The 24,747-nt window shown below is 37.5% G+C and overlaps 1 protein-coding gene across 13 annotated transcripts in view; it reads right to left on the reverse strand.

Moving 5' to 3' along the window:
• CADPS2 (calcium dependent secretion activator 2) overlaps positions 1–24,747 on the reverse strand; it is a 613,932-nt gene that overhangs the window by 271,204 nt on the left and 317,981 nt on the right. For all 13 annotated transcript variants that reach the window (XR_011648842.1, XR_009185867.2, XM_058297292.2 and 10 more), the window contains exon 8: positions 6,767–6,906. Coding sequence is in view for 11 of the 13 variants with exons in the window: in XM_058297292.2 (XP_058153275.1) it covers positions 6,767–6,906 (140 nt within the window). In the remaining 2 variants the exon portion in view is untranslated. The remainder of the gene's footprint in view (positions 1–6,766; positions 6,907–24,747) is intronic.

The raw sequence follows: 24,747 nt of genomic DNA on the forward strand, positions 1-24,747 counted from the left end.
ATAGAAAGCAGAGACTCAAAGAGATATTCACACACCCATGGGCAATTGCCAAAAGATGGAAACAACCCAAGTGTCAGTTAACAGAAGAATGGATAAATAAAATATGGTATATAGATTCAATGGAATATTATTCAGCCATAAAAAGGAACAAAGTTTGATACATGCAAAAGCATGGATGAACCTTGAAGACATCACATTAAGTGAAATAAGTCAGACACGAAAGGACAAATATCGTATGACTGCACTGATTTGAAACAATTAGAATAAGAAAACTCATTGAGCTACAATCTAGAATATAGGGGATAGGGTGAGGATAGGAAACAGGAAGTTAAGGCCTCAAATGTATAGGACTCCTATATGGAATTACTGAAATGTTTTGGTAATGGATGGTGGTGACGGTAGAACACTGTGAATACAATTAACAGCACTAAAATATATATCTGAATGTGATTAAAAGGGGAAATGTTAGATTGCATATATGGTAATATTAGCAGAATTTAAATTTTAAAATTCCATGGAACTACACTATTCAAATAGTGAACCCTAAGTTAAACCATGAACTTTAATTACTAGTACAAGCATAAAAATGTGTTATCAAATGTAACAAATGCTCCACACCAATGCAAGGTGTTGGTAGTGGGTGGTATTTGGGAATCTTGTATTTTAAGCATGATTGTTCTGTAAATCCATAACTTCTCTCATAAAGAAAACAAAGGCAGCAGTCAAAACAAGGTTACTACCTTGTGTAGACCACATTTTCTTAGCGAACTAGATAATAAGCAAATCACGCAATGGAGATGACATTCTAGTTCAGGAGAGAGTCAATAAACAATAGTCAACAATAAAATACTAGTTAATGATAAGAGCTTAAAAAAGGAATGAAGCTGGTTAAAAATAGGGATGGTGGTAGCAGTGATGAAAGGGAACTACTTCATGTAGGGTGGTCAGGATGGGCCTCTCTGTAGAAATGACATCTGATGAAAGACCTGGCAGAAGTGAGGGGAGTAAAGCATACAAAGATGTAGCGGAAGGGCGTTCTGACAGCACAGTCAGCAAGTGTAAAGATCTTGAACCAGGAACCTGCTGAGAATGTTCAAGATGCAGCTTCAGAGCTCCAAACTCAATGGACCAATTTCTCCTAATGAATATTTTCATAAAACATTAACATATATGATTAGCTGAATTATTCAAAGACATGAATATCATGGGTGCTAAAGTAACTACAAAATACAAGTCATTTAGGCAGTAAGGATTGAGCTGGCTGTTCAGGCTTATATAATCCCTCTTTAAATGAAGCACATAAATATAATTTAAAATGCACCAAAAATACCCAAGATGAAATTTAAAGTAACTTATTTGGCAGGTAAATATTAGTGGAATCGACAACTTATCATAAAACTGGACACACTGTAATGTTTAGATCTGTGTGGATCAAACAACAGTTGTTTAATGATTTAAGCAAGAAAATTAGGGTAAGACAATTGCACTAAAACCTACAATGCCTAGATATTTTAAAATATTATGCTTTGGAGGCATTTCCAATTTTTGAAAGTGTTAGATTGCATTGGTGTGAAACACAGTAATCTTATTTTTCTCATTTGCCATGAGATAATATCCAGGTGTTCTTTTTTTTTTGATCCTGAGCTTACTTCTTAGCTAAATCATGCGAGTCAGTTGCTCAGACACAGTTGAAAGTTCTTATGTAAGATTTCTAGTTTTTCCTTTGGATATAAACCAGACAGAGGAGAGTTCAAATTGGGAGTATGAGTAGATCTTTATGTAGACACAGGCAAAGGTCGGACGGCAAAACACAGCTGAGAGAAGGCATCACATAGGGAAGTGAATCTAGAGGGTGGGTTTAAAACGAGAGGTGATTTTTTTCCCTGGGAAAGTACAGATTTACCCTTTTTGTATGTAAGTCCCGGACACCTGAAGCGAATGCCATCTTAACATAAGATCTTCACTTTGGGCTCAGACTGTCCTCTAAATTAGGTGAAGATCATAAGCCTTACATTACAAGCAAAATAATGCAACTTTATTAGCATGTGGTTGTTGGCTCCAGGAGAAAACGCTCTCTGAATTCTAAGTGGATGACTGAGAGGCTCCATAGGCATGGCAGCCCAGCCCCCCAACCCCTGGCTGGTCCTCTGGGGGGAAGCAGGGGGTGACACAAAAGGCAGTGGTGCAGCCGGAGTGGACCCTATGCTGTTCTTCCTGCTGGCAGCTGAACTGTTGTCTCCAACCAGCAGGAAGAAGTGAACCCAGTGCTGTTCCTGTTGCTATTAAGGCAGATTAAGCTGCAGAGTTTTATATATGACAAATCCGAAACACTTAGAATCACCATTTGTTCAACAAATATTTAAACAGCTAGGCATGACTGCACGAAGAGATATTTGATGAATAAGCTAAAATTTTTTCTTACCAATTCTGAATTATGATAAAAACCTTCTATAGTTATATATTTATGAAGAGTTTAATAAACAATAATCAGACTTTTTAAAGGTCTTAGTCATAATGCTTCCCCATACTTGCAGCAAGCAACTTAATTTTCTTCTTTCTCTGTTTCACTTGTAGTTTTAATTATAAAAATATTCATTTGTGTTATTAGTTCCATCTTATTTTGCCTTTTTTGGTTGAGAAAATAAACTCTGCTTTTGGAAAATAATGTTATTTAATCAAAACTGGAATAGCATTTTTTTGAGCTCTAGGTTAATACTGTACTTAGCCACTAGGCTATGCTAAAGGATAGTCCATTTGTGCAAGAATACTTCTGTCTTTCAGCTAACCCCCAAAACAGAACATACATTCTAAAACTGGATCTGAATCATTAAACTGCATAAAATTTAGTTGTTAATTCATTTAACAGATTTATCTAAGTTAGTTTATATAATTAGCTTACATGACATACCCTGAAAGAATAAATGTATTAAAATTTTTGCAAACTACATGTCATGTAGTGATACCTAACTTTGTTTTAAAAGGATTAACCATTATGCTTATTTTCTCTAAATCAAATATATTTTTTCATTTGCATATAGTTAGTCCTGTTAAATACACTTTAATGTATAGTCACAGACTCACCGGTTCATCAGAAACACAGGTTTTGGATCACATATATTTTACTTTAAAAAAGAAAAAAAAGGTCATTTTAAAATGCAACAGTTGAGAAGCAAATATTTCATCTATTTTTTACATTAAAATAATACTCTATGCCCTACAAACAGTGTTTCAAACCTAAGTTTCAACTTATGAATGCATCTTGCTCTCATTTTTATTACCATTCCTTAAAACTGAGATTATCATTTTCATCATCATTATTCAGAATAATATTTATCCTGGGTTTTATAATGTGGGAGGCACTAGTGATTCAAATAAGTCTAAGAGACTGACAGGGTAGTAGAGAAACATAAAAATAAGTCATAAAACTATAATTTAGTGTAAATACAAGGGTTGTATATGTAATAAATGAATAAAACAGAATATATACTGCTTACATAAGAGATTTGTTGTCTATTAAAACAAGAAAACAGGTTTTAAGACTAAAGCCCCAACATGTTTCAAAGTCTACTTCCGAAAAGTGTTCTGAAGATAAAAATCCATAACCCTTCAATTAATTGTTTAATCCACTTAACAATGATATCTGTAAGAGGGGTTTGTCATATTTTAAAGATAAGTTAATCTTTTTTTAATTTGGCTTGTGTCTTTCAATTATTCACTACCCACCTGTTAATTATTCATTATAGGATAAATTATTGACAGAATAAAATCTAGTCCCAAAGCAAAATGTTATTAATCAACTACTCCTGTTACATTATTACTTGGGTGTATGACACACTACTTAAATAGATAGGTTGATTTTCCTCTTCTTAAATGTAATTTTGTAAAATCCACTTATAAATCACCTTGGTAAAAGATGAATATAGTTATACTGTGTCAAATCATGTTTCCCCATATATACATACACACACACACATACCCACACATACACTCCAGGGTGATATCCAAAGTATTTAACTGAAACTAAACAGAGACTGGAGAAACCAGACCAGATGCTTGTGGTAAAGCATCTGTCCAGCCCCTACCCCTGAGGATAAATTGCTCTTACAGTAATATTTATAACTTTTAATTCTGATAGGTTATTATTTATTAACTCCAATACTGGTGGCTAAAATAGAGTTTACTGAAATGCTGACATGGACTATGATATTCTTAATTATGCTACTTAACACACTAACTTAGAGTATAAGATATGTTCAGTTCTAGAATTCCTTCGCTTTCTACACCTTAAACTTTGGAGATACATGTATAACTGGATACACCCATCCTATCTCTTAGCAATGGCAGATAAAAGTTAATTAGGGATATGAAGCATCTCTAATCTGAATCTGGGGAGAGTTCTTGAGTTTTTATGGATTAGATCAAGAGAATATGATTTATGCTCCTAGTCTTCCCCCCCGTTCCTTTAGTCTAGGGCAGAAGTAAATTCTGGCACTATTCTAGGCATTCTGATCTAGTCGAAAGTCTCTGAGATGTGATAAAAACAATTCCTTCAGTCCAAAGGAGTGATGACAAAGCAAAACCCTCAAATCTTGGAAGGGGACTGGACCTTCCCACTTGTCCTGGAATATTCTGAACCAAGAAGCTGCCAAGGATTAGAGCAAGGTTTTGTTTTTTTTTCTCTGATAGGAGCTCAAGACTGCAAAACTTGCATTATGTCCAATATAATGTCTTTATTCCTGGGACAGTCTGAAGGCTCCAGTAGTATTCACCATAGTGCTGGCCATAGGTAAATTGGGGTGATCTTGGGATCATAATACATACGCTCCCATTTCTTATTGTGCCATTCATCAAAAGAAAAAGAGAAATACCTGCATTTCCTGGAACATACCATGCTCTTTTTTTTTTTTTTTTGTAAAGATTTATTTATTTATTTCTCTTCCCTTCCCCTCCCACCCCGGTTGTCTGTTCTCTGTGTCTATTTGCTGCATCTTCTTTGTCTACTTCTGTTGTTGTCAGAGGCACGGGCATCTGTGTTTCTTTTTGTTGCGTCATCTTGTTGGGTCAGCTCTCCATGTGTGTGGCACCATTCCTGGGCAGGCTGCACTTTCATGCTGGGCGGCTCTCCTTACGGGGTGCACTCCTTGCGCATGGGGCTCCCCTACGCAGGGGACACCCCTGCGTGGCATGGCACTCCTTGCGTGCATCAGCACTGTGCGTGGGCCAGCTCCACACGGGTCAAAGAGGCCTGGGGTTTGAACCACGGACCTCCCATGTGGTAGGCAGATGCCCTAACCACTGGGCGAAATCTGCTGCAGATACCATGCTCTTTTATGCCTAATTCTAACCTACCCCTCTAGTCTCAAATCACCCTAAAATCAGCTACACTGAACTTTTCATCACTGGCTACCAGTCCTTCCAAGGCTCATGCCTGGTATATGCTTTGTTATATGACTGGAATGCATTTATTCCCCACTGCCTTCCTGCTGAGTTCATCAACTTTCAGCTGAAACGTCAGGTATCTTGTGATGCTTTCACTGATTATCTCTAGTTAGAATCAGATGTTATTTCACCAGGCTCCCATTTCTCTATTGTAGCACTTACCACTCAATATTATACTTGTTTACAAACATGCCTGACTCTCCCACCATTTAATTACTTTAGGCCTGTGATGATATTTCATTGAGGTTTGTTATGGCAGGCACAGAGTAAGTGGTAATAAGTTGCACATACTACCCACTCAAACCAAGGATGCAAGATGGTCTTTAGACCTATCCCAACTCTAATATATACATGGACTGCCCACTGATCAGAGCCTAATTTTGTTTCCCCCAGTGATCCTCCAAAGAATCCTCCCTATCTTGTTGAATCATCATTTAACTCTGTTCCAGTGTTGATGATCTTCTCCAAAGCCAGCAGACCCCTCTCTCTACAAGAATATAACATCTTTGACTGCCACGTTTGTTATGCTAAACTCAAAGTGAGCAGCTCTTAGTAGCTCCTTCTCTCCATAGGAAGAAATGGTCACGTTTTTTTCCTAATGACTAACATCCCCTATCCTGGAATTTGGCAGTAGCAAGAATTAAACTGTTAATCTGAAAAAGACCTTGGTTTTTGAAAATTCCTTTTATTGTCTTCACGAGTTCAGATTCTTTCATTTTCTCACTAGCTACAAGGAAAAAAGAACCTTGGCAGAGATGAACATGGACTGTAACTCATAGCAAAGCCCAGAGAACTGCCTCTATACTCCCTGTACTCTTGGTTTATCTGTCAGCATCAGTTTTGTGAAGTATTAATTTAGTTTTTACTCACACTGTGGATGAACACCGGTATCCCACCTGTCAAAACTCATGCAGCCTTCTAAATTATATCTGAACCATCTTTTAGCTTTTGTTACAATCTTTGTATGTTTAACTATTTCTGGGGACTTGACATGTTAGGCTTGTTTGAACTGTTACTATACACTAAAGAATGTTTCTCAGAACTTATCCCAATACAGCACTATTAGTCAATATAAGCAATCTGTAGTGCCAATACAATCAAGTATCAATATTTTGTTAGCATGCATATAGTTATATGAACTAAATATATGTGTATTTAAATATAAAGGTATCTATGGGTTTTTAAAAATTAAGTGAAAGGAATCTATGCAATTCATTTTTTGAGAATAATCCACAAAATCTTGATAAACTGGCTCTCTACTGTATGGACAAAAGTATTACATTGAAATGCAATCCCACAGTTCAGGAGAAAAATCCTTAACACTTACCCACTATGTTTCATATGTGGTGGTTTATCCATTCGCACTGCCAGTTTAATTTTTAAGTCAGAGTCCTGGCTATTTTTTGGAACTATCATTCGGTGCAATTCAGCTGACTTAGAGCTATTAGAAGTTGGATATAGTATCACCTATAAGGGATAAAAAAGAAAACATTTCAAGGTACAATGCAATGTCTATGGTTTGTTACTGAACTGTTTAAAAAGAAAATGTCAATGCCCAAACGTGTCTAATAAACCATTTTACTCCCTCCCACTAGAGCAGTTGGGTTTTCAATACAGACCCATTTATTTTTGACAAATAAGTGTTTTCATATTATTGCATAAATTTTCTTCTTATGTCACTTTGCAATGAATTAATAGCATGACAAGCTACAGTTGAATTGACAGTTGAAATATACTTTAATGGGTACCTAAAATAACAAGAATACTTTAAATTCCTCAAGGCAAAGAAGTTCAAAGATAAATATTCTTTGAAATTATAGATAATATCCTTAAAAAGCAAAACCAATTATTTGAAATGGCATAAAATACACCTTGTATTTTAATATTTTCATTGTAAAAGATAAAACAGTACTAAAGGAAATCAAATCAGTTAAGAGATGGAAAGGATTGATCTTAGCATGTTTTCTGCTTTAGATCAATACCACAGAAAGATTTTTTTCCTGACTAGATGTTTTTAAAACAATAAAAATGATATTATAATGGCAGAAATAAAGTAATTACTTTATAAAATTGTCAAATTACCAAGTGATTATTTTACAATGCTAATGCTTCACAAAGGCAATGCAGAGAAGGGCTCTTCTTTGGATGTTGGGTTCCATACAGATATAACAATGAATTTCCTCTTTTCAATCAGTCATGACACCATTTAGACCTATCCTAAATATAAACCTTACTGGAAATTTTTAAATGGGATACACTATAGTCAGAAGGACAAAATAAAGAAAGATAGTAAAAGTAAGCAAGAGTATAGTTGTAAATGGAAGGATTATAAACATGCTCAGGTATGCTAAAATGTTTTTAAAGCACACATGGTAACTAAATTTGGCAAGACTTGCCAAAAAATTTCTTTTCATTTCCATGTAGGAGTGAAAATTTTCATAGAGACATTTTCTTCAGGCATGGTTCTCTTTCTCTCTAGGAAGAACAGTGTAGTCAAAAAAGATTCTCAAACTATTCTGAACCTGAAATTGCTAAATGTAGCTACTACTTTGAGATTTTTCTCAAGCTTACTCTGAGAGCAATTGCTATGTAGAATCTGGCATATTTATATATGCAAACATATAAAGGCACAGTCAGGAACAGATTGAATGGCATTTGTCATGCTGTAGAAATTTATGATCACACTCTAGAATTACTTCCCTTGAACGGTAATATATCCAACAGAATATTTTATAAATTCTTTCTTAAATGGCAGTAAAGAAAAATTGACAGGTTTTGGCTTACACCCACAGGAACAGGAATGTCATTATCAACGTACAAGGTGATTCCAAATGAAGAATCAAAGACTGAGAGCTACATATCCTCTGTAGTTATAGCTGTCATTTCCCTAGCAAGTCTGGAAATCTTTATCTCCCTTTCTTCAATTCCTCTTTTTTCTTCATGAGCCACCTACAGACTTTATTCCTCTAAATCTTCCTTCTATGTTTATATAAAACTTGGTATTGATCCAATGTCTACAACTCTTACAGAGGATGAGAATATTTAAATAAAACTGACAATTTCTCATTCTCCAAATGCCAAAGCTGGGTTACTAAATGAGGTACTAAAATAACTAATTGTAGCTGATTGGAAAATTAAGGATCATCTCAGTATTGAATATCATAATTTCTGCCACATTTCATTTTTCTCATGGGTATTTCTAACAGGTCAGTGGGTGGATTTACCCTTAAGATGTGAGAAATTACATAAGTATTTGAGCACTCACTATGTGACAATTACAAGACACACAAAGATGACAGAATATGGGTGGCTTGGACCTCTCAAGGAGCTCACAGTCTCGTTATCAGAGACAATAGTTCTGATAATATCATCTCTTCCTACTGTCATTTTACCGCTTGAGTGTGCAGCAGTTTCCAGCTTTTGCTAATCTCTGTATTTATTCACTATCATCTGTTTAGTGTCTCTCTGTTCTATCATATGTATATAGCTAATTCCTGTATTAAATTCTCTCCATTTGAAAGATCTGGAATTATTTCTGTTTTTCTCTTCAGACTGTGTTGTGAAAGGTGTGGACATGAACACACAGAACAAATAGAAATTTATATGTCTGAAATCTAGGATATTTCTAAGAAAATTATATTGGCAGAGAGACTGAACCTAGTCTTAAAAACTGTCTGTATACATCAAAAAATTAGATAACCTAGATGAAATGGACAAATTCCTAGAAACACACAAAGTACCTACAATGACTCAAAGAAGTTCTCAACAGACCAGTAACTATTGAAGAGATTAATCAGAAAAAAACTCCCAACAAAGAAAAGCCCAGGACCACATGGCTGCACAGGTTAATTTACCAAACTTTCTAAGAAGATTTAACACCAATCCTCTACAAACTCTTCTAAATATTGAAGTATAGTTACCACTCCTTAATTCATTCTACAAGGCTGACATCACCTTCATATCAATTTCAAATAAAGAAACCACAAGAACAGAACAATATACATCAATATCCCTTATGAATACAGGTGCAAAATTCCTCAACAAAATACTAGCAAATGGAATCCAATAGCACATTAAAAGAATTATAGATCAAGTGGGATTTATCCCAAATATGTAAGGGTGGTTCAACATCAGAAAATAAATTAATATAATACATATTAACAGAATGAAGGGGAAAAAAACACATGATCATATTAATTGAAGCAGAAAAGGAATTTGACAAAACCCAGCACCGTTTCCTGATGAAAACACTTAAAAAACTAGTAAAAGAAGGAAACTTCATTAACATGATAAAAGGCATATATGAAAAACACATTGCTGTCATAGTATTCAATGGTGAAAGACTGAAAACCTTCCCTCAAAGATCACAAACAAGACAAGGATGCCTACTATCACCACTGTTAGTCAATATTGTACTGAAAGTTCTTGCCAGAGCAAACAGGTAAGAAAAAGAAATAAAAGACATTCAAATTGGAAAGAAGTAAAACTTTCCCACTTTGGGGATGACAAGATTCTGTATAAGCAAAATCCTGAAAAAGTCCACATAAAAGCAATTAGAGCTAATAAATGAATTCAGCAAATGGTAGAGTACAACTTTAACATTCCAAAATTAGACGTTTCTAAACACCAGTAAAGAGCAATCTGAGGAGAAATCAAGAAAAAAAGTTCATTTACTGTAGAACTAAAAGAATAAAATTTAACCTAGGAATAAATTTAACCAAGGATGTAGATGACTTATACACAGAAAAATACAAAACATTGCTGAAAGAAACCAAAGATGACCCAAGTAAATGGAAGAATATTTCATGTTCATTGAGTGGAAGATTAAATATTTTTAAGATGTCTGTTCTACCCAAAGTGATTTACAGACTATTTCTAATGTTATATGACGATTCTTTGGATGATGAGGCACAAGCACAGATAATAGCTTTATTAGTTTAAAGGTCCTGAAGGGAGAGAGGGGAGAATGAGGGCAATGAAGGGGCCCTGTCTTACCTAGCCTAGATTTTTGCAAAGATCCATGTAGGTCCCCAGCTCTTGCCTTTCTTGTGACCCAGAGGGGAGGCACTTACCAATGGATGCTGGGGATTGGAGGTTCCAAACTGTATGTGAAAAAAACAGAATGGCAAGCTTCTCTGGAGAAGATGAGGGCAACTTCTCCTCATCTAAACCAATGGGAGTACTTGCTTTGTTAGTAAACTATGTAGCATGAAAGAGCAGAAATAGCAGGAGACTTTCAGGAGAAGATAGCAGGAGGGGCCTTTATCATCTCAAACCAAAGAGTACAGGCCTTGCTAAGTGCAGTGACTGCCCAGTGTGGGGCAAACTGGGGATAATCCCTCAGAAAGGAAACATGACTAAGTCAGGTGGGAGGACAAAGAAACAATACAGCCACCCCAGGGTTCTCAGGATGGAGGAATAAAATATGGATTAGAATGGATTTACTGGTATTCTACTATAGAATTATTGTGCTCTAGCAATGGAAGAAATCATATCATTGATGTGGAGAAGGCAGGGAGAGGGAAAAGGAGGTATGATATGGGGGCATTTTTGGGACTTGGAGTTGTCTTGAATGAAACTGCAGGGACAGATGCAAGACATTATATATCCTGCCATAACCCACTGAATGGACTGGGAGAGAGTGTAAACTGTAATGTAAACTATAATCCATGCTGTGTAACAGTGCTCCAAAATGTATTCATCAAGTGCAATGAATGTACCACACTAATGAAAGAAGTTGTTGATGTGGGAAGAGTGGGGGGTGTGGGGAGTGGGGCATATGGGACCTTCTTTATTTATTTTTTTGTCTTTATTTTTTTAATGTTACATTAATGTACACTTAATGTTACATTAAAAAAATTTGAGGTCCCCATTCCACCCCCACCTCCCTAGCCCCACTCCTCTTCCCATAACAACAACCTTCTCCATCATCATGAGACATTCATTGCACTTGGTGAATACATCTCTGAGCACCGCTGCACCTCATGGTCAGTGCTCCACACCATAGCCCACACTCTCCCACAGTCCACCCAGTGGGCCATGGGAGGACAAACAATGTCCAGTAACTGTCCCTGCAGCACCACCCAGGACAACTCCAACTCCCGAAAACGCCCTCGCATCACATCTCTTCCTCCCACTCCCTACCCCCCAAGAGCCACCATGGCCACTTTCTTCACATCAATGCCATATTTTCTTTGATTACTAATCACAATAGTTCATGAATAGAATATCAGTAAGTCCACTCTAATCCATACTCTATTCCTCCATCCTGTGAACCTTAGAATGGTTGTGTCCACTCCACATCTATATCAAGAGGGGGCTTAGATTCCACATGGGTACTGGATGCAATTCTCCTGCTTTCAGCTGTAGGCACTCTTGGCTCCCTGGTGTGGTGTTTGACCTTCTTCACTTCCTTGTTAGCTGAGTGGGGTAAGTCCAACAAACCAGAGCGTAGGAGTTGTAAGTCTGTTGAGGCTCAGGGCCTGGCTATCACATGGTCAGTCCAGAGATTCAGGTCCCTGGGTATACACTAAACCCCAGTGCCAACTACAGATCCGGTAAAAGTAACAGGAGAGGCTTGTGAACAAAGATTACATCTGAGTCCAGCTCCATCTCACAGAAACACAAACTCCAAAGTAGGGCCAACTGACGTGGTACTGAACTCCACCTGCCATGACCATAGAACCTGTGGGGCTCTGTAGCCCTCAGAAGAACCAATACGTGGGGTTGTATCTACTTTATCTGTCTCTGGGATTCTGCTGAGGTGTGCATAAGGGTGACCCCTCTGATAACCTCTCAGCTCTTTTTGGAGACTCATAGCCATAAAAACTCATTTGTCCTTTCCATTTCCCCCTTTTATTCAGGTCAAAAGCATTTTTAACTCCTGGTATTATATGTACACTGAGATATTCTGCTGGTCTGAGTTGACCCTTTTATTCAAGGTCATTTTCTAGTTACATCATCAGCTGGTACTTGGTAGTAATTCCTCAGTGCCAGGGAGACTCATCCCCAAGAGTCATGTCCCACACTGGAGGGAAGGCAACACATTTACATGCTGAATTTGGCTTCGAGACTGGCCACATTTGAGCAACATGGAGGCTCTCAAGATGTAACGCTTAGGCACCCTCCAGCTCTAGGCCTTGTTCTTATTTCAGGTTCACAGGCTTACAAGCATAATCATTATTACAAGGTCTCATTGTTGGACCTTCCTTCTTTTTTGGTCTTTGCTGTCGCACTTGGGGGATTGTTGCTGTTCCTTTAGGGACTGTGATAGAGCTCCCCTGGCTAGGAACTCAGCACTCCCTCAGTTGTTGTTTTTAATTGTAACCACTATGAAAATATCCAAACATTTTTATGTACCCTGGATATATGCCCTGGAGAACTCCCTGCCAACCATGTGTCCCCTGTCAATAACATCCCATACCAGTATTCCTCCCCTGCCATTGCTGAAACTCTCTGTGATCCAAAACTTCTTAAAAAATGAAGCTCAATATATTGCCAGGTTCCACTAATGGTAAAATGGAATATAGTAATGAGTTTAAAGGCTAGATATGGAATACATATTAATTTAGAAAAACTAAAGTAAAAGTAAATTGGGGTATCAAAAAATTAAAAAATGCAAAAGCTTTGTTTTTGATGTTTTGCCTTCCATCACTGCATTAACTGTTGCCCTGTATGCAAACTGGCAAGGCAACTTCTTCCATCTTTTCCTCAGTGTCTACGTCCTTTTTTTTCTTTTTTTCCTAATTATTAAGCGTATCTTCACAAAAGTTTTAGATCACAGTAATTCATATATACAATATACAGTACTCCCACATATCCAACATAAAACCCTTTTCCCTTCCACAGCAATAATCTTTTTACATATTCATGCTATATTTACTGAAACTTATGTTCAGATATTGAGACATTACCTTTCAAACAAGGTAACATTTGGGTTTACATTGTGGTTTATATTTTAGACTATACAATTTTCTAATTTTTTAGTTATCTTATGTTTTACATTATGATTTATATTTTAGCCTATCAGCCCCTATACATTTTTGGTGTAATTTAACATGTCTTATATCCATCCTTGCGTAATCTTGTGGAACATTTCTCTTGCCCACACAGTTACACTGATTCCATCTATTCAATACCTTTTCCCCCTCCCCTCAGGGCACACAGTGACAATTCCCTCTATTTGAGAACATCAGTCCTCCTCAGGATGTAGGTATAACTTCACTCTCATTATGTGGGTCTCTATCCAATGATATAACCCACTATGGCAAAATGAGCACTCACATACTTCCTAGAAGCCTGTCCTGTGTCAGATTATCCCCTTAAGCATCTTAAACAGGTAACCTAGCTTACTATATTTTTGAAAAAGTTTTCTCAGCATTATACTCTCAACCAAATATCTGACAATCTCCTATGTTCATATGTTTCCCCACCCTCCCCCCAATTTCTTGGGCAATATTACCCATCCTCCCATCCCTAGCCGCCCTCAAGCCCACAAAGCTCCACCCAAAGGTAACCCTATACCCCCACTTTATCCCTGCCTTGTACAAATACCTCCAGCTTGTCATAGATTTCACCCAAGTAGCTGTCAGCTTACATCCTTCTTCTACCCCTCAATTTCCTTTAAACCTATCATCCAGTCGCTAGCTCTCTGAGGCAGCCTGGTTTACTTATTTCCTATCATTGAGGTCATGTAGCAGTTGTCCTTCAATGCCTGGGTTGCTTCCCTCAACATAAGGCTCTCAAGATTCATCCATGTTATCACATGTGTTTGTAGTGTATTAGTTCTTAAAGCTGAGTAGTATTCCATTGTATGTATACACCACATTTATTTATCCATTCATCTGTTGATGGACATTTGGGTTGATTCCAGCTTTTGGCAATAGTGAACAATGCTGCTATGAACATTGGTGTGCATATATCGGTTTGTGTCCTTGTTTTCAGTTCTGCTGGGTATATACCCAGCAGTGGTATTGCTGGGTCATATGGCAAATCTATGGTTAGTTTTTTGAGAAACCGCCAAACTGTCCTCCAGAATGGTTGTATCCTTCTGCATTCCCACCAGCAGTGGATGAGTGTTCCCATTTCTTCACATCCTCTCCAGCATTTGTAGTCTTCTGTTGTTTTCATAGCTGCCAATCTTATGGGAGTAAGATGGTATCTCATTGTAGTTTTGATTTGCATTTCCCTGATAGCTAGAGATTTGGAGCATTTTTTCATGTGCTTTTTAGCCATTTGTATTTCTTCTTGGAGAAGTGTCTGTTTAAATCTTTCCCCCATTTTTTAAATGGGTTGTTTATCTTTTTATTTTCAAGATATAGTAGTTCTTTATATTTGCAGGTTATAAGTCTCCTATCAGATATATGGTTGCCAAATATTTTCTCCCATTGTGTGGGTTCCCTTTTACTTTCTTGACAAACTCCTTTGAGGTGCAGAAGGCTTTAATTTTGAGGAAGTCCCATCTATCTACTTGTTCTTTTGCTGCTCGTGCTTTTGGTGTGAAGTTCATGGAGCCATTTCCTATTACAAGGTTCTGTAGATGCTTCCCTACACTGCTTTCCAAAGTCTTTATGGTCTTGGCTCTTATATTTAGGTCTTTGATCCATCTTGAGTTGATTTTTGTATAAGGTGTGAGTTGGTAATCCTCTTTCATTATTTTACATATGGATATCCAGATCTCCAGGCACCATTTGTTGAATAGGCCATTCTCTCCCAGTTGAGAGGGTTTGGTGGCTTTATCAAATGTATGAATATATATATGAGGATCTATATCAGAACTCTCAATTCGGTTCCATTAGTCTGTGTGTCTCTCCTTGTGCCAATACTATGCTGTTTTCACTACTGTGGCTTTGTAGTATGTTTTGAAGTCAGGTAGTATGATTCCTACAATTTCATTTTTCTTTTTTCAATATGTCTTTGGCTATTCGAGGCCTCTTTCCTTTCCAAATAAATTTCATAGCTAGTTTTTCTAGTTCATTAAAGAATGCTATGTTGATTTTTATTGGGATTGCATTGAATGTGTAGATCAGTTTTGGTCGGAGAGACATCTTAATAATATTTAGTCTTCCTATCCATGAACACGGAATATTCTTCTTTGATTTCCTTGAAGAGTGTTGTGTAGTTTTCTGTGTATAAGTTTTTTACCTCTTTAGTTAAATTTATTCCTATGTATTTGATTTTTTTATTTACTATTGTGAATGATATTTGTTTCTTTATTTCCTCCTGAGCTTGCTCATTATTGGTGTACAGAAATGCTACTGATTTATGTGCATTGATCTTATAACCTGTGACTTTACTAAGCTCATTTATGAGTTCCAGATACTTTGTTGTAGACTTCTCAGGGTTTTCTATGTATAGAATCCTGTCATCTGCAAATAATGAAATTTTGACTTCTTCCTTTCCAATTTGAATGCCTTTTATATCTGGTTCTTGCCTCAGTGCTCAAGCAAGCACTTCTAAGACAATGTTAAACAGAAGTGGTTAATGGGCATCCTTGTCTTGTTCCTGATCTTAGAGGGAAAGATTTTAGGATTTCACCATTGTAAATGATGTTGGCTGTGGGTTTTTCATATATACTCTTTATCATGTTCAGAAAATTTCCTTGTATTCCGATCTTTTGCAGTGTTTTTATCAAGAAAGGGTGCTGTATTTTGTCCAATACTTTTTCTGCATCTATAGATATAATCATGTGATTTTTTTCCTTCAATCTGTTTATATGATGTATTACATTGATTGATTTTCTTATGTTGAACCATCCTTGCATACCTGGAATGAATCCCACTTGGTCATGGTGTATGATTTGTTTAATGTGTTGTTGAATACGGTTAGCAAGTATTTTGTTGAGGATTTTTGCATCTAGGTTCGTTAGAGAAACTGGTCTGTAATTTTCATTTCTTGTGGTGTCTTTGTGTTTGGCTTTGGTACTAGGGTAATGTTGGCATCATAGAATGAGTTAGGTAATGTTCCTTCTGTATCGATTTTTTGGAAGAGTTTCAGCAGGATTGGTGTTAGTTCTTTCCGGAATGTTTTGTAGAATTCACCTGTGAAGCCATCTGGCCCTGGGCTCTTCTTAGCTGGGAGGTTTTTAATGACTGATTCTATCTCTTTACTTGTCATTGGTTTGTTGAGATGGTCAATTTCTTCTTTCATCAATATAGGCTGCTTATGTGTTTCTAGGAATTTGTCCATTTCCTCTGAATTATCATTTTTGTTGGAATATAGTTTTTCCAAGTATCCTCTTATGATAGTCTTTATTTCTATGGGGTCAGTGGTGATATCTCCTTTCTCATTTCTTATTTTGTGTATTTGCATCTTCTCTCTTTTTTTCTTTGTTAGTCTAGCTAAGGGTTTGTCAATTTTATTGATCTTCTCAAAGAACCAGCTCTTGGTTTTGTTTATTTTTTCAAGTGCTTTCTTATTTTCTATTTCATTTAGTTTTGCTTTTATCTTTGTTCTTTCTTTCTTTCTTCTTCCTGTGGGTTTACTTTGCTGTTTTTTTACTAATTCCTCCAAATGTGCAGTTAGTTCTTCAATTTTTGCTCTTTCTTCTTTTTTTGATGTATGAATTTATGGTATAAATTTCCCTCTCAGTACTGCTTTTGCTGCATCCCATAAGTTTTGTATGTTGTGTTATCATTTTCATTAGTTTCAAGGTAGTTATTAATTTCTTTTGAGATTTCCTCTTTGACCCACTGTTTTTCTGAGAGTATGCGTTTAATTTCCATATCTTGGTGTGATATCTGGGCCTCTGGCCCTTGTAGATTTCCAGCTTCACTCCACTGTGGTCAGAGATATTATTTTGTATGATTTCAATCTTTCTGAATTCATTGAGCCTTTCTTTGTGGCCTAGCATGTCGTCTATCTTGGAGAACGATCCATGTGCACTTGAGAAAAATGTGTATCCTGCTGTATTCAGGTATAATGATCTGTACATGTCTATTAGGTCTAGCTCCTCTAATATATTGTTCAAAGTGTTTGTTTCTTTACTGATTCTCTTTTGAGATGTTCTGTCCAAAGTTGATAGTGGTGAATTAAAGTCCCCCACTATAATTGTAGAGGCATCTATTCTTTCACTTAGTTTTTCCAGTGTTTGCCTCACATATTGGGAGGTGCCCTTGTTAGGAACATAAATATTTATGATTGTTTATTCTTCTTGAAAGATTATCCCTTTCACTAATATCCATCTTTGTTTCTCACAATTGTTTTGCATTTAAAGTCTATTTTGTTTGATATTAATATTGCTACTCCTGCCTTTTTTTGGTTATTGTTTGCTTGTAAGATTGTTTTCCAGCCATTCACTTTCAACCTTCTTGAATCCTGGGTCTAAGATGTGTTTCTTGTAGACAGCATATAGATGGGTCATACTTCCTTATCCAATCTTCCAGTCTGAATCTTTTGACAGATGAGTTCAATCCATTGACATTCAGTGTTATTACTTTCAAGGAATTATTTGTTAGCCATATTTTGTTTGGTCTTGTGTTTGTCATATTCTGTTTTTTTTTCCTTCTCTTTTTGTCTTTTTTATTGCTATTACCCTCTACTCCATCTCTGCCTCTTCTGTTTTTTTCTTTCTTCCTACAGAACTCCCTTTAGTATTTCTTGAAGGGTAGGGTTCTTGTTGGCATACTCTTTTAATTTCTGTTTATCTGTGAATATTTTGAACTCCCCATCATTTTTGAATGCTAGCTTAGCTTGGTAGAGTATTCTTGGTTGGAATTTTTTTTCTTTTAGTACCTTGACTATATCATACCACTGCCTTCTTGCCTCCATGGTTTCAGATGAGAAATCAGCACTTAATCTTATGGAGCCTCCCTTGTATGTGATGGTTCTCTATTCTCTTGTTGCTTTTAGAATTTTCTCTTTGTCTTGAGCATTGGATAATTTGACAAGTATATGTCTTGGGGTTGGCCTGTTGGGATTTATGGTGTTTGGGGTGCGTTGTGCTTCCTGGACATGTACATCCATCTCCCTCAGTAGATTTGGGAAGTTTTCAGCCATTATTTCCTCCAAAACCCCTTCTGCCCCTTTCCCTTCTCATCTCCTTCTCGGATGCCTATAATATGTATGTTTGTGCATTTTGCATTGTCATTCAGGTCCCTAAGTCCCAGCTGGATTTTTTCTATCTTTTTATCGATCAGTTCTACTATCTGTTTGCTTTCAGATGTACTGTCTTCCACATCACTAATTCTCTCCTCTGCCTCTTCTAATCTGCTGCTATTTGCTGAGAGTGTATTTTGTATTTCTTGAACTGTGGTGTTCATCACCATCATATTTGTTATCTTTTTGTGCATGACTGTAATTTCTTCTATATTCTCTCCATGTGTTTTCTTCATATTGTTAATCTCTTCCTTTACTTCATTAAGTTGGGCTCTAATATATATTTTGAGATCTTTAATTACTTATCCAATGTTCTGCTCCTCTTTCTGGTTTTAAGTTTGTTCATTGGATTCAGCCGTGTTTTCCTGATTATTGGTTTGGTTTGTATTTTTTTGTTGCTGTATGATCATCATTTTATCTTGACGGGTTTAATCAGTTACTTAGCTTCTTTGTCTAGTCTTGGGCATTGATTAGTTGTTGTTCGTGCGTAAGTGTTATGTCTTCTCTTTGTCACTTTGTTATTCTTACTCTATTTTCTTGTTGCTGGCTAAGTTCACTTTGAAGGAAAATATTAGGGTTAAGGAAAGCAAAATGAGTAAGAAAAGAAAATGTATAAAGTAGTATTGGTAATAAATGTTAACAGAGCAACAATGTGAGATCTAGGAGAATGGATATTAGACTCATGAGACAGTCAACTGAATATGGGGAGGAATATAGGATGAATTAAAAGGCCAGTGCTTTCATGAGAGAGGGAAAGAGAAAAGAAAGACAATAATATCAAGAGTGGATAAAAGACAGAAAACAGAACAAAAGTATTAGAAATAAAAAGTCAGACAATTTGGGGGCCAAAGAAAGGGAGGTGGAATGTAAGAGAAATAGTGGATGATGGAGGATAGAAAGATGTAGGGTAAAGGGGATAGTGTAGGTGGCCAAAATCAGTTCACACAGAAAAGAAGATATGGAGAATGAGGAAACACAGCAAATGTGAAGTACTCCCTGCATCACCTATTATATAAAGAAAATAAAAAAGAGAGAAAAGTGGGGGGGGGGGGGAGGGGGGAGGGGGAGGGGACATAGAAAAAGGGGAGGGGGACAAGCAAGAAAAAGAAAAAGAGAAAAAAACTAAATAAATGAAAAAGGACCTTGGGGGATAAAATGGGAGAAAAGACCAGGAGACAATGCAATAGTAGCAACCATCACACACACACACACACACACACACAAAGAAGGAATGTTTCAAGTTAGGAATCCTCTTTGCAGTTAAATAAAATGCTTAGGGATCTGACCTTCCCCCTTTCTCCCTTCTCTTTCTCCCAGGGAAGCAGGAAAGCTGCCTGAGAGGGTCCCTGTTGAACCAACTCAATACAGAAGACTACGACTCTTTATTTCCAGCATGAGATCACCTACACCTCACCAGAAGCTTGGATAGCACGTCCTACAGTCCCTCCCCCTTAGGTGTGCTAGGGGAGGTCTAATTGATTTTCTGACTCCACCTTCTTCCAGACCAAGTTTCTTATCCCAGGACATTTAGGTAAATTGGGCTTTCTCAGCAGATTCACCTCTCCTTTCTTCCCAGACTTGCCTCAACTCAGCTGGTATACTCCTCCAAGTTCAAGGACAAAAAAAAAATCAACAACAAAAAACGCGGAGGCCTAGGGTAATCAAGGACCTCAGATGGACCTCAGGACATGGTGGATTCGGATTCGGGAATGGGAAGTCCATGATACTGCAGACTCAAGGTGTGTGAGTCTCTGGAGTGTGGGCTACCACAGTTTAGGGGATACAGACCTGGGAACCATGCATCCAGTAAACATGGGGTTTGGGAACACCACAGCACAACAAAGTTTTCAGGGATCACTGCGGCCAGGCCTCCAGCCCTAGGGGGAGGGGTTTCACCCACAACTTCTGACCTCCATGTCAGAAACCCAAAATTCCACCTCTCACAAGAATCTTCCTGTCACTGTCTCACCAAATCGACATCCACACACTTCTTGCCCTGCAAGCCCCTGAAACAGATCACTCAGGGTTTGGGAACACCACAGCACAACAAAGATTTCAGGGATCACCACAGCAGGGCCACCAGCTCTAGTGGGAGGGGTTTCACCCACAACTTCTGACCTCTGTGTCATAAACCCAAAATTCCACCTCTTGCAAGAATCTCTTCTATCACTGTCTCACCAAATCGACATCCAGACACCTCCTGCCCTGCAAGCCCCTGAAACAGCCCGCTCAGGGTTTGGGAACACCTCAGCCCAACAAAGTTTTCAGGAATCACCACAGCCGTGCCACCAGCCCTAGGGGGAAGGGTCCTGCCCACAACTTCTGACCTCTGTGTAAGAGATCCAAAATTCTACCTCTTGCAAGAATCTCTTCTGTCACTGTCTCATCAAATCTATGTCCAGACACCTCCTGCCCTGCAAGCACCTGAAAGAGCCCGGTCCAGCAGGACTCCGACCCTACTCAGCCGCTTCTTTGCAGGAGAGATTATGAGGTGCACTCACTCAGATGACATCTTGCCCCACCTCTCCTTTATTTTTTAATGTAACATTTTATGTGATCTATGATCTTTTAAAAATAAATAAAAAATACATTACAAAAAAGAAACAATATAATTTCTTTATACCATGACACAGATTAAACACAACAGCTTATTTGCAGAAATGGAAAAGCCCATCATCAAATTTACATGGAAGGGCCCTGGACAGTTAAAACCATATTGAAAAAGAATGAAGTTAGAGGACTCACACTTTCCGATTTTAAAACTTACTACAAAGCTAAAGTAATCAAACCAATAGAATTGAGCTCCAAGCTCAGACATAAATTTGTACATCTATTACCAACTGATTTTTGATAAACATGCTAAGTCCACTCAATTTGGAAAGAATAGTGTTTTCAGCAAAAGGTATTGGGACAACTGGGTATCCAAATACAAAAGAATGAAGGTTGACTCCTACCTCATATCATTTAGAAAAATTAAATCAAAATGGATAAAAAACCTAAATATATGAACCAGAATTAAAAAACCTTGTAGAGAAGTATCTTAAGACATACTGTTAGGCAACAGTTTCTCAGACTTTACAACAAAAGAAAAAAAGATACTTGGGACTTTATCAATATTAAAACTTTTATGCAAAGGATTTTGTCAAGAAAGGAAAAGGATAACCTACAGAATGCGAGAAAATATTTGGAAGCCACATATCAGATGAGGGTTTAATTTCCAGAATACAGAAAGAAATCGTAAACTCAACAACAAAGAGCCAAAAACACAATAAAAAATGTGTAAAGGACTGAATGGAAATTTCTCCAAAGAAGATACATAAATAGCCAAAAAAGCACATGAAAAGATGCTTAGCCTCATTAGCCATGCAAATCTAAACCTCAATGAGATGCCATTACACACCCACCAGAATAGCTACTGGTAAAAAAATGGAAAAATACAAGGGTTGGACAGGACATAGAGAAATAGGGTTGGAGTGGCAACAGGCTCTTTAAAAATCCCAGGACACAGGCCCCTCCCATCTCTGAACACTGGGATGGTGGCCAGACTTTCCATGAATGCCAAGGCAAGGGCCCCACCATCACCAAGAAGCAAATGACCTGCCCCCTCCAAGCACAAGGGTGGAACTATACTTTCTAAACACAAGGTTGGGTCTGCTATATTGGCTTAAGGAGATATATTTAGTCTAGACATGGGCGTCCATGGTTCTGCCTTTGAAGTACTCTTCCTTCATTTGACCCTTCTCTGTTCCTTTCAGGCTAGACTGGCAGCAGTTCTGCTCACACAGATTTTGCAGAAACCTTGTTCGTTTGGTATGCAGTTCACTGGAGTCCAAACCATCAGACAATAAATCTTTCCTACATAACTGCATTTCTAACCCCGACTTCCACTGAAATGGTTGCCTGGGTCCACATTCAGTTAAACCCTCACATGGAGTCCTATTTTCCAGGGACTTGCTTTCCAGAAGCCCAGGAAGGTCCACGACAGAGTCACTTCTGGCCCTATTCTCAGAGCACACTAATTTTCCAAACAATTTCTGGTTTCTGTGTGTTTACGAGTTTAGTTCTCAGGTTATCTCTTTCTTCTTGCATTTCATGCTAAGCATCAAGAGCCTAGGCTATGCCTTCTAAACTTAGCTTACAAATCTCTTCAGCTAAATATCCAAGTTCATCACTTTAAATTTCTGCCTTCCATCTAACATCAATACTGAATTTCACCAAGTTTTCCAACACTTTATAGCAAGGTTTGCCTTTTCCCCAGTTTCCAATAGCATATTCATCATTTCCTTCTAAGGCCTCATTGAAAGTACATTTAGCGAACAAATTTCTACCAACACTCTCCTCAAAGAAATCTAGTTTTTGTTTTTGTTTCTTCCTTAGCAAGCACCTCACATTTCTTCCAGCCTCTATCCATTACTCAATTCTAAAGCTGTTTCCATATTTTTGGTATTTTCACCAGCAGCACCCCATTCCTGGTACTAAAAACTGTTTTACTTTTCTTGTTGCTAAAGCAAATACCATTCAATGGATTGGCTTAAACAACAGGAATTTATTGGCTCATGGTTTTGGGGCTAGCATAAGTCCAAATCAAGGCATCATCAAGGTGATACTTTCTTCCCTAAGATTGGTATTCAGTGGCTGGCTGCTGGTAATCCTTATGTTCCCTCATTTCTCCCTTCTCTTCTACCTCCATTGATGTTCAGATTCTAGCTGCTCCTTCTGTGGCTTTCTCTCTGTTTGGATTTGAGTCTGCTTATAAAGGTATCAAGTAATAGGATTAAGACCCATCCTGATTGAACTGGGCCACAACCTTAACCTCATCAAAAAATAGCGTCATCAAAATGTCCTATTAACAATGGGCTTACACCTATAGTATAAGAATGTGTTTTCTGGGGAATATAGCTCCAATCTACAACTTCTCCCTTCCCAAAACACTCTTTTGATCAATCTACTGATTTACAGAAAATATAAGGAAGAGAGGAACATGTTAATTAACCCATGGGGAAGTGAACAGGAAATCTAGACTGTGGGAAACATTGTAAGACAAATGAACAAGTATTTTCAACAAATAAAGTGCTATGGAAAAGAGAGAGGAAAAGGGAGAGGGAAGAGAGAGAGAGAGAGAAAGAGAGGAAAGAAAGTAGGGAGAGAGAGATGGAAATAAAACCTGTGATTAAAAGAGACTTAAGAGACAAATCAACCAATTTCAATGTATGCAGCTTACTGGGACTCTAGTTCAAATAAATGGTAATAGCACAAACATACACACACAGAGAGACCTTACAGAACAGCCTTCAGGTTTCCAAAGTCCAAAAAGTAGGAAGTGGTCATACTACTTTATGTGATTTAGTCATGAATGATAATAAACAAGGATGATGCTCTCAATGTGTACAGCACAAAGGGTGGTGGAGAATAAGTGTGAAGAATAAAAGAAAAGGGGTTCTTTTCAAATACAGAGTAAAAAGTCAGGACAGGTGTCTTCTTAGTGCTATTGGCCCGTTACTACCGTGTTTCCCATTTTTCCTTCTTTCAAACAGGAAATTTAATATGGTTTACTGTCCTTGTTCTACCATTATATATTGGATTTATGCCAGGGTAGAGTTGAGGGATAGGGTGTAGAGTGCATTTTAGTTCCTAAGTCACCAGACTACAAAAAAAGCCATCGGACCAGATGGAGAAGATGGATTCTGAATCACAGGACTTTGAGTTGTTTCCCATGAGTAGAATGAATATGTTCTATGCTTAGGAGAAAGGGTAACATGATTATTTGGGAGCTATAAGGTTGAACTATGAAAGGTCATATAACTGTCCACAAAGATTCATGCATCTTCTAGTATGTAACTGCTGTTAGGAAGCACCCAATGGAATGTGGAGAAGTGACACACGTCACTTTGGGCAAATGCGTCTTTCCCCATCTGTCAGATGGATCCACAGAACTGCGAGGTCCTAGGAAATAAAACTATAACGTGGAAGAAATTAGCAGAAACCCAAAGTTAGCAAAAGCAGGAAACTGTTGCAAACCCAAAGGAGAGAATGACAATAGGAAGAAGCAATATTATCAGAGCCATAAAATGCAATCAACACATGGAAGAAAGCCAACCAGCTATTAGGAACACCCATAGTAACCTGTTATTTGGGTGCTACTGTGTTACACTACTGAAATGCTGTGACTTGTTTGTTCAGCATTTTATAGTACTATAATTAATACATTAACAG

The sequence above is a fragment of the Dasypus novemcinctus genome, chromosome 5 (genome assembly GCF_030445035.2).
Source record: "Dasypus novemcinctus isolate mDasNov1 chromosome 5, mDasNov1.1.hap2, whole genome shotgun sequence".
NCBI classification, from domain to species: domain Eukaryota; kingdom Metazoa; phylum Chordata; class Mammalia; order Cingulata; family Dasypodidae; genus Dasypus; species Dasypus novemcinctus.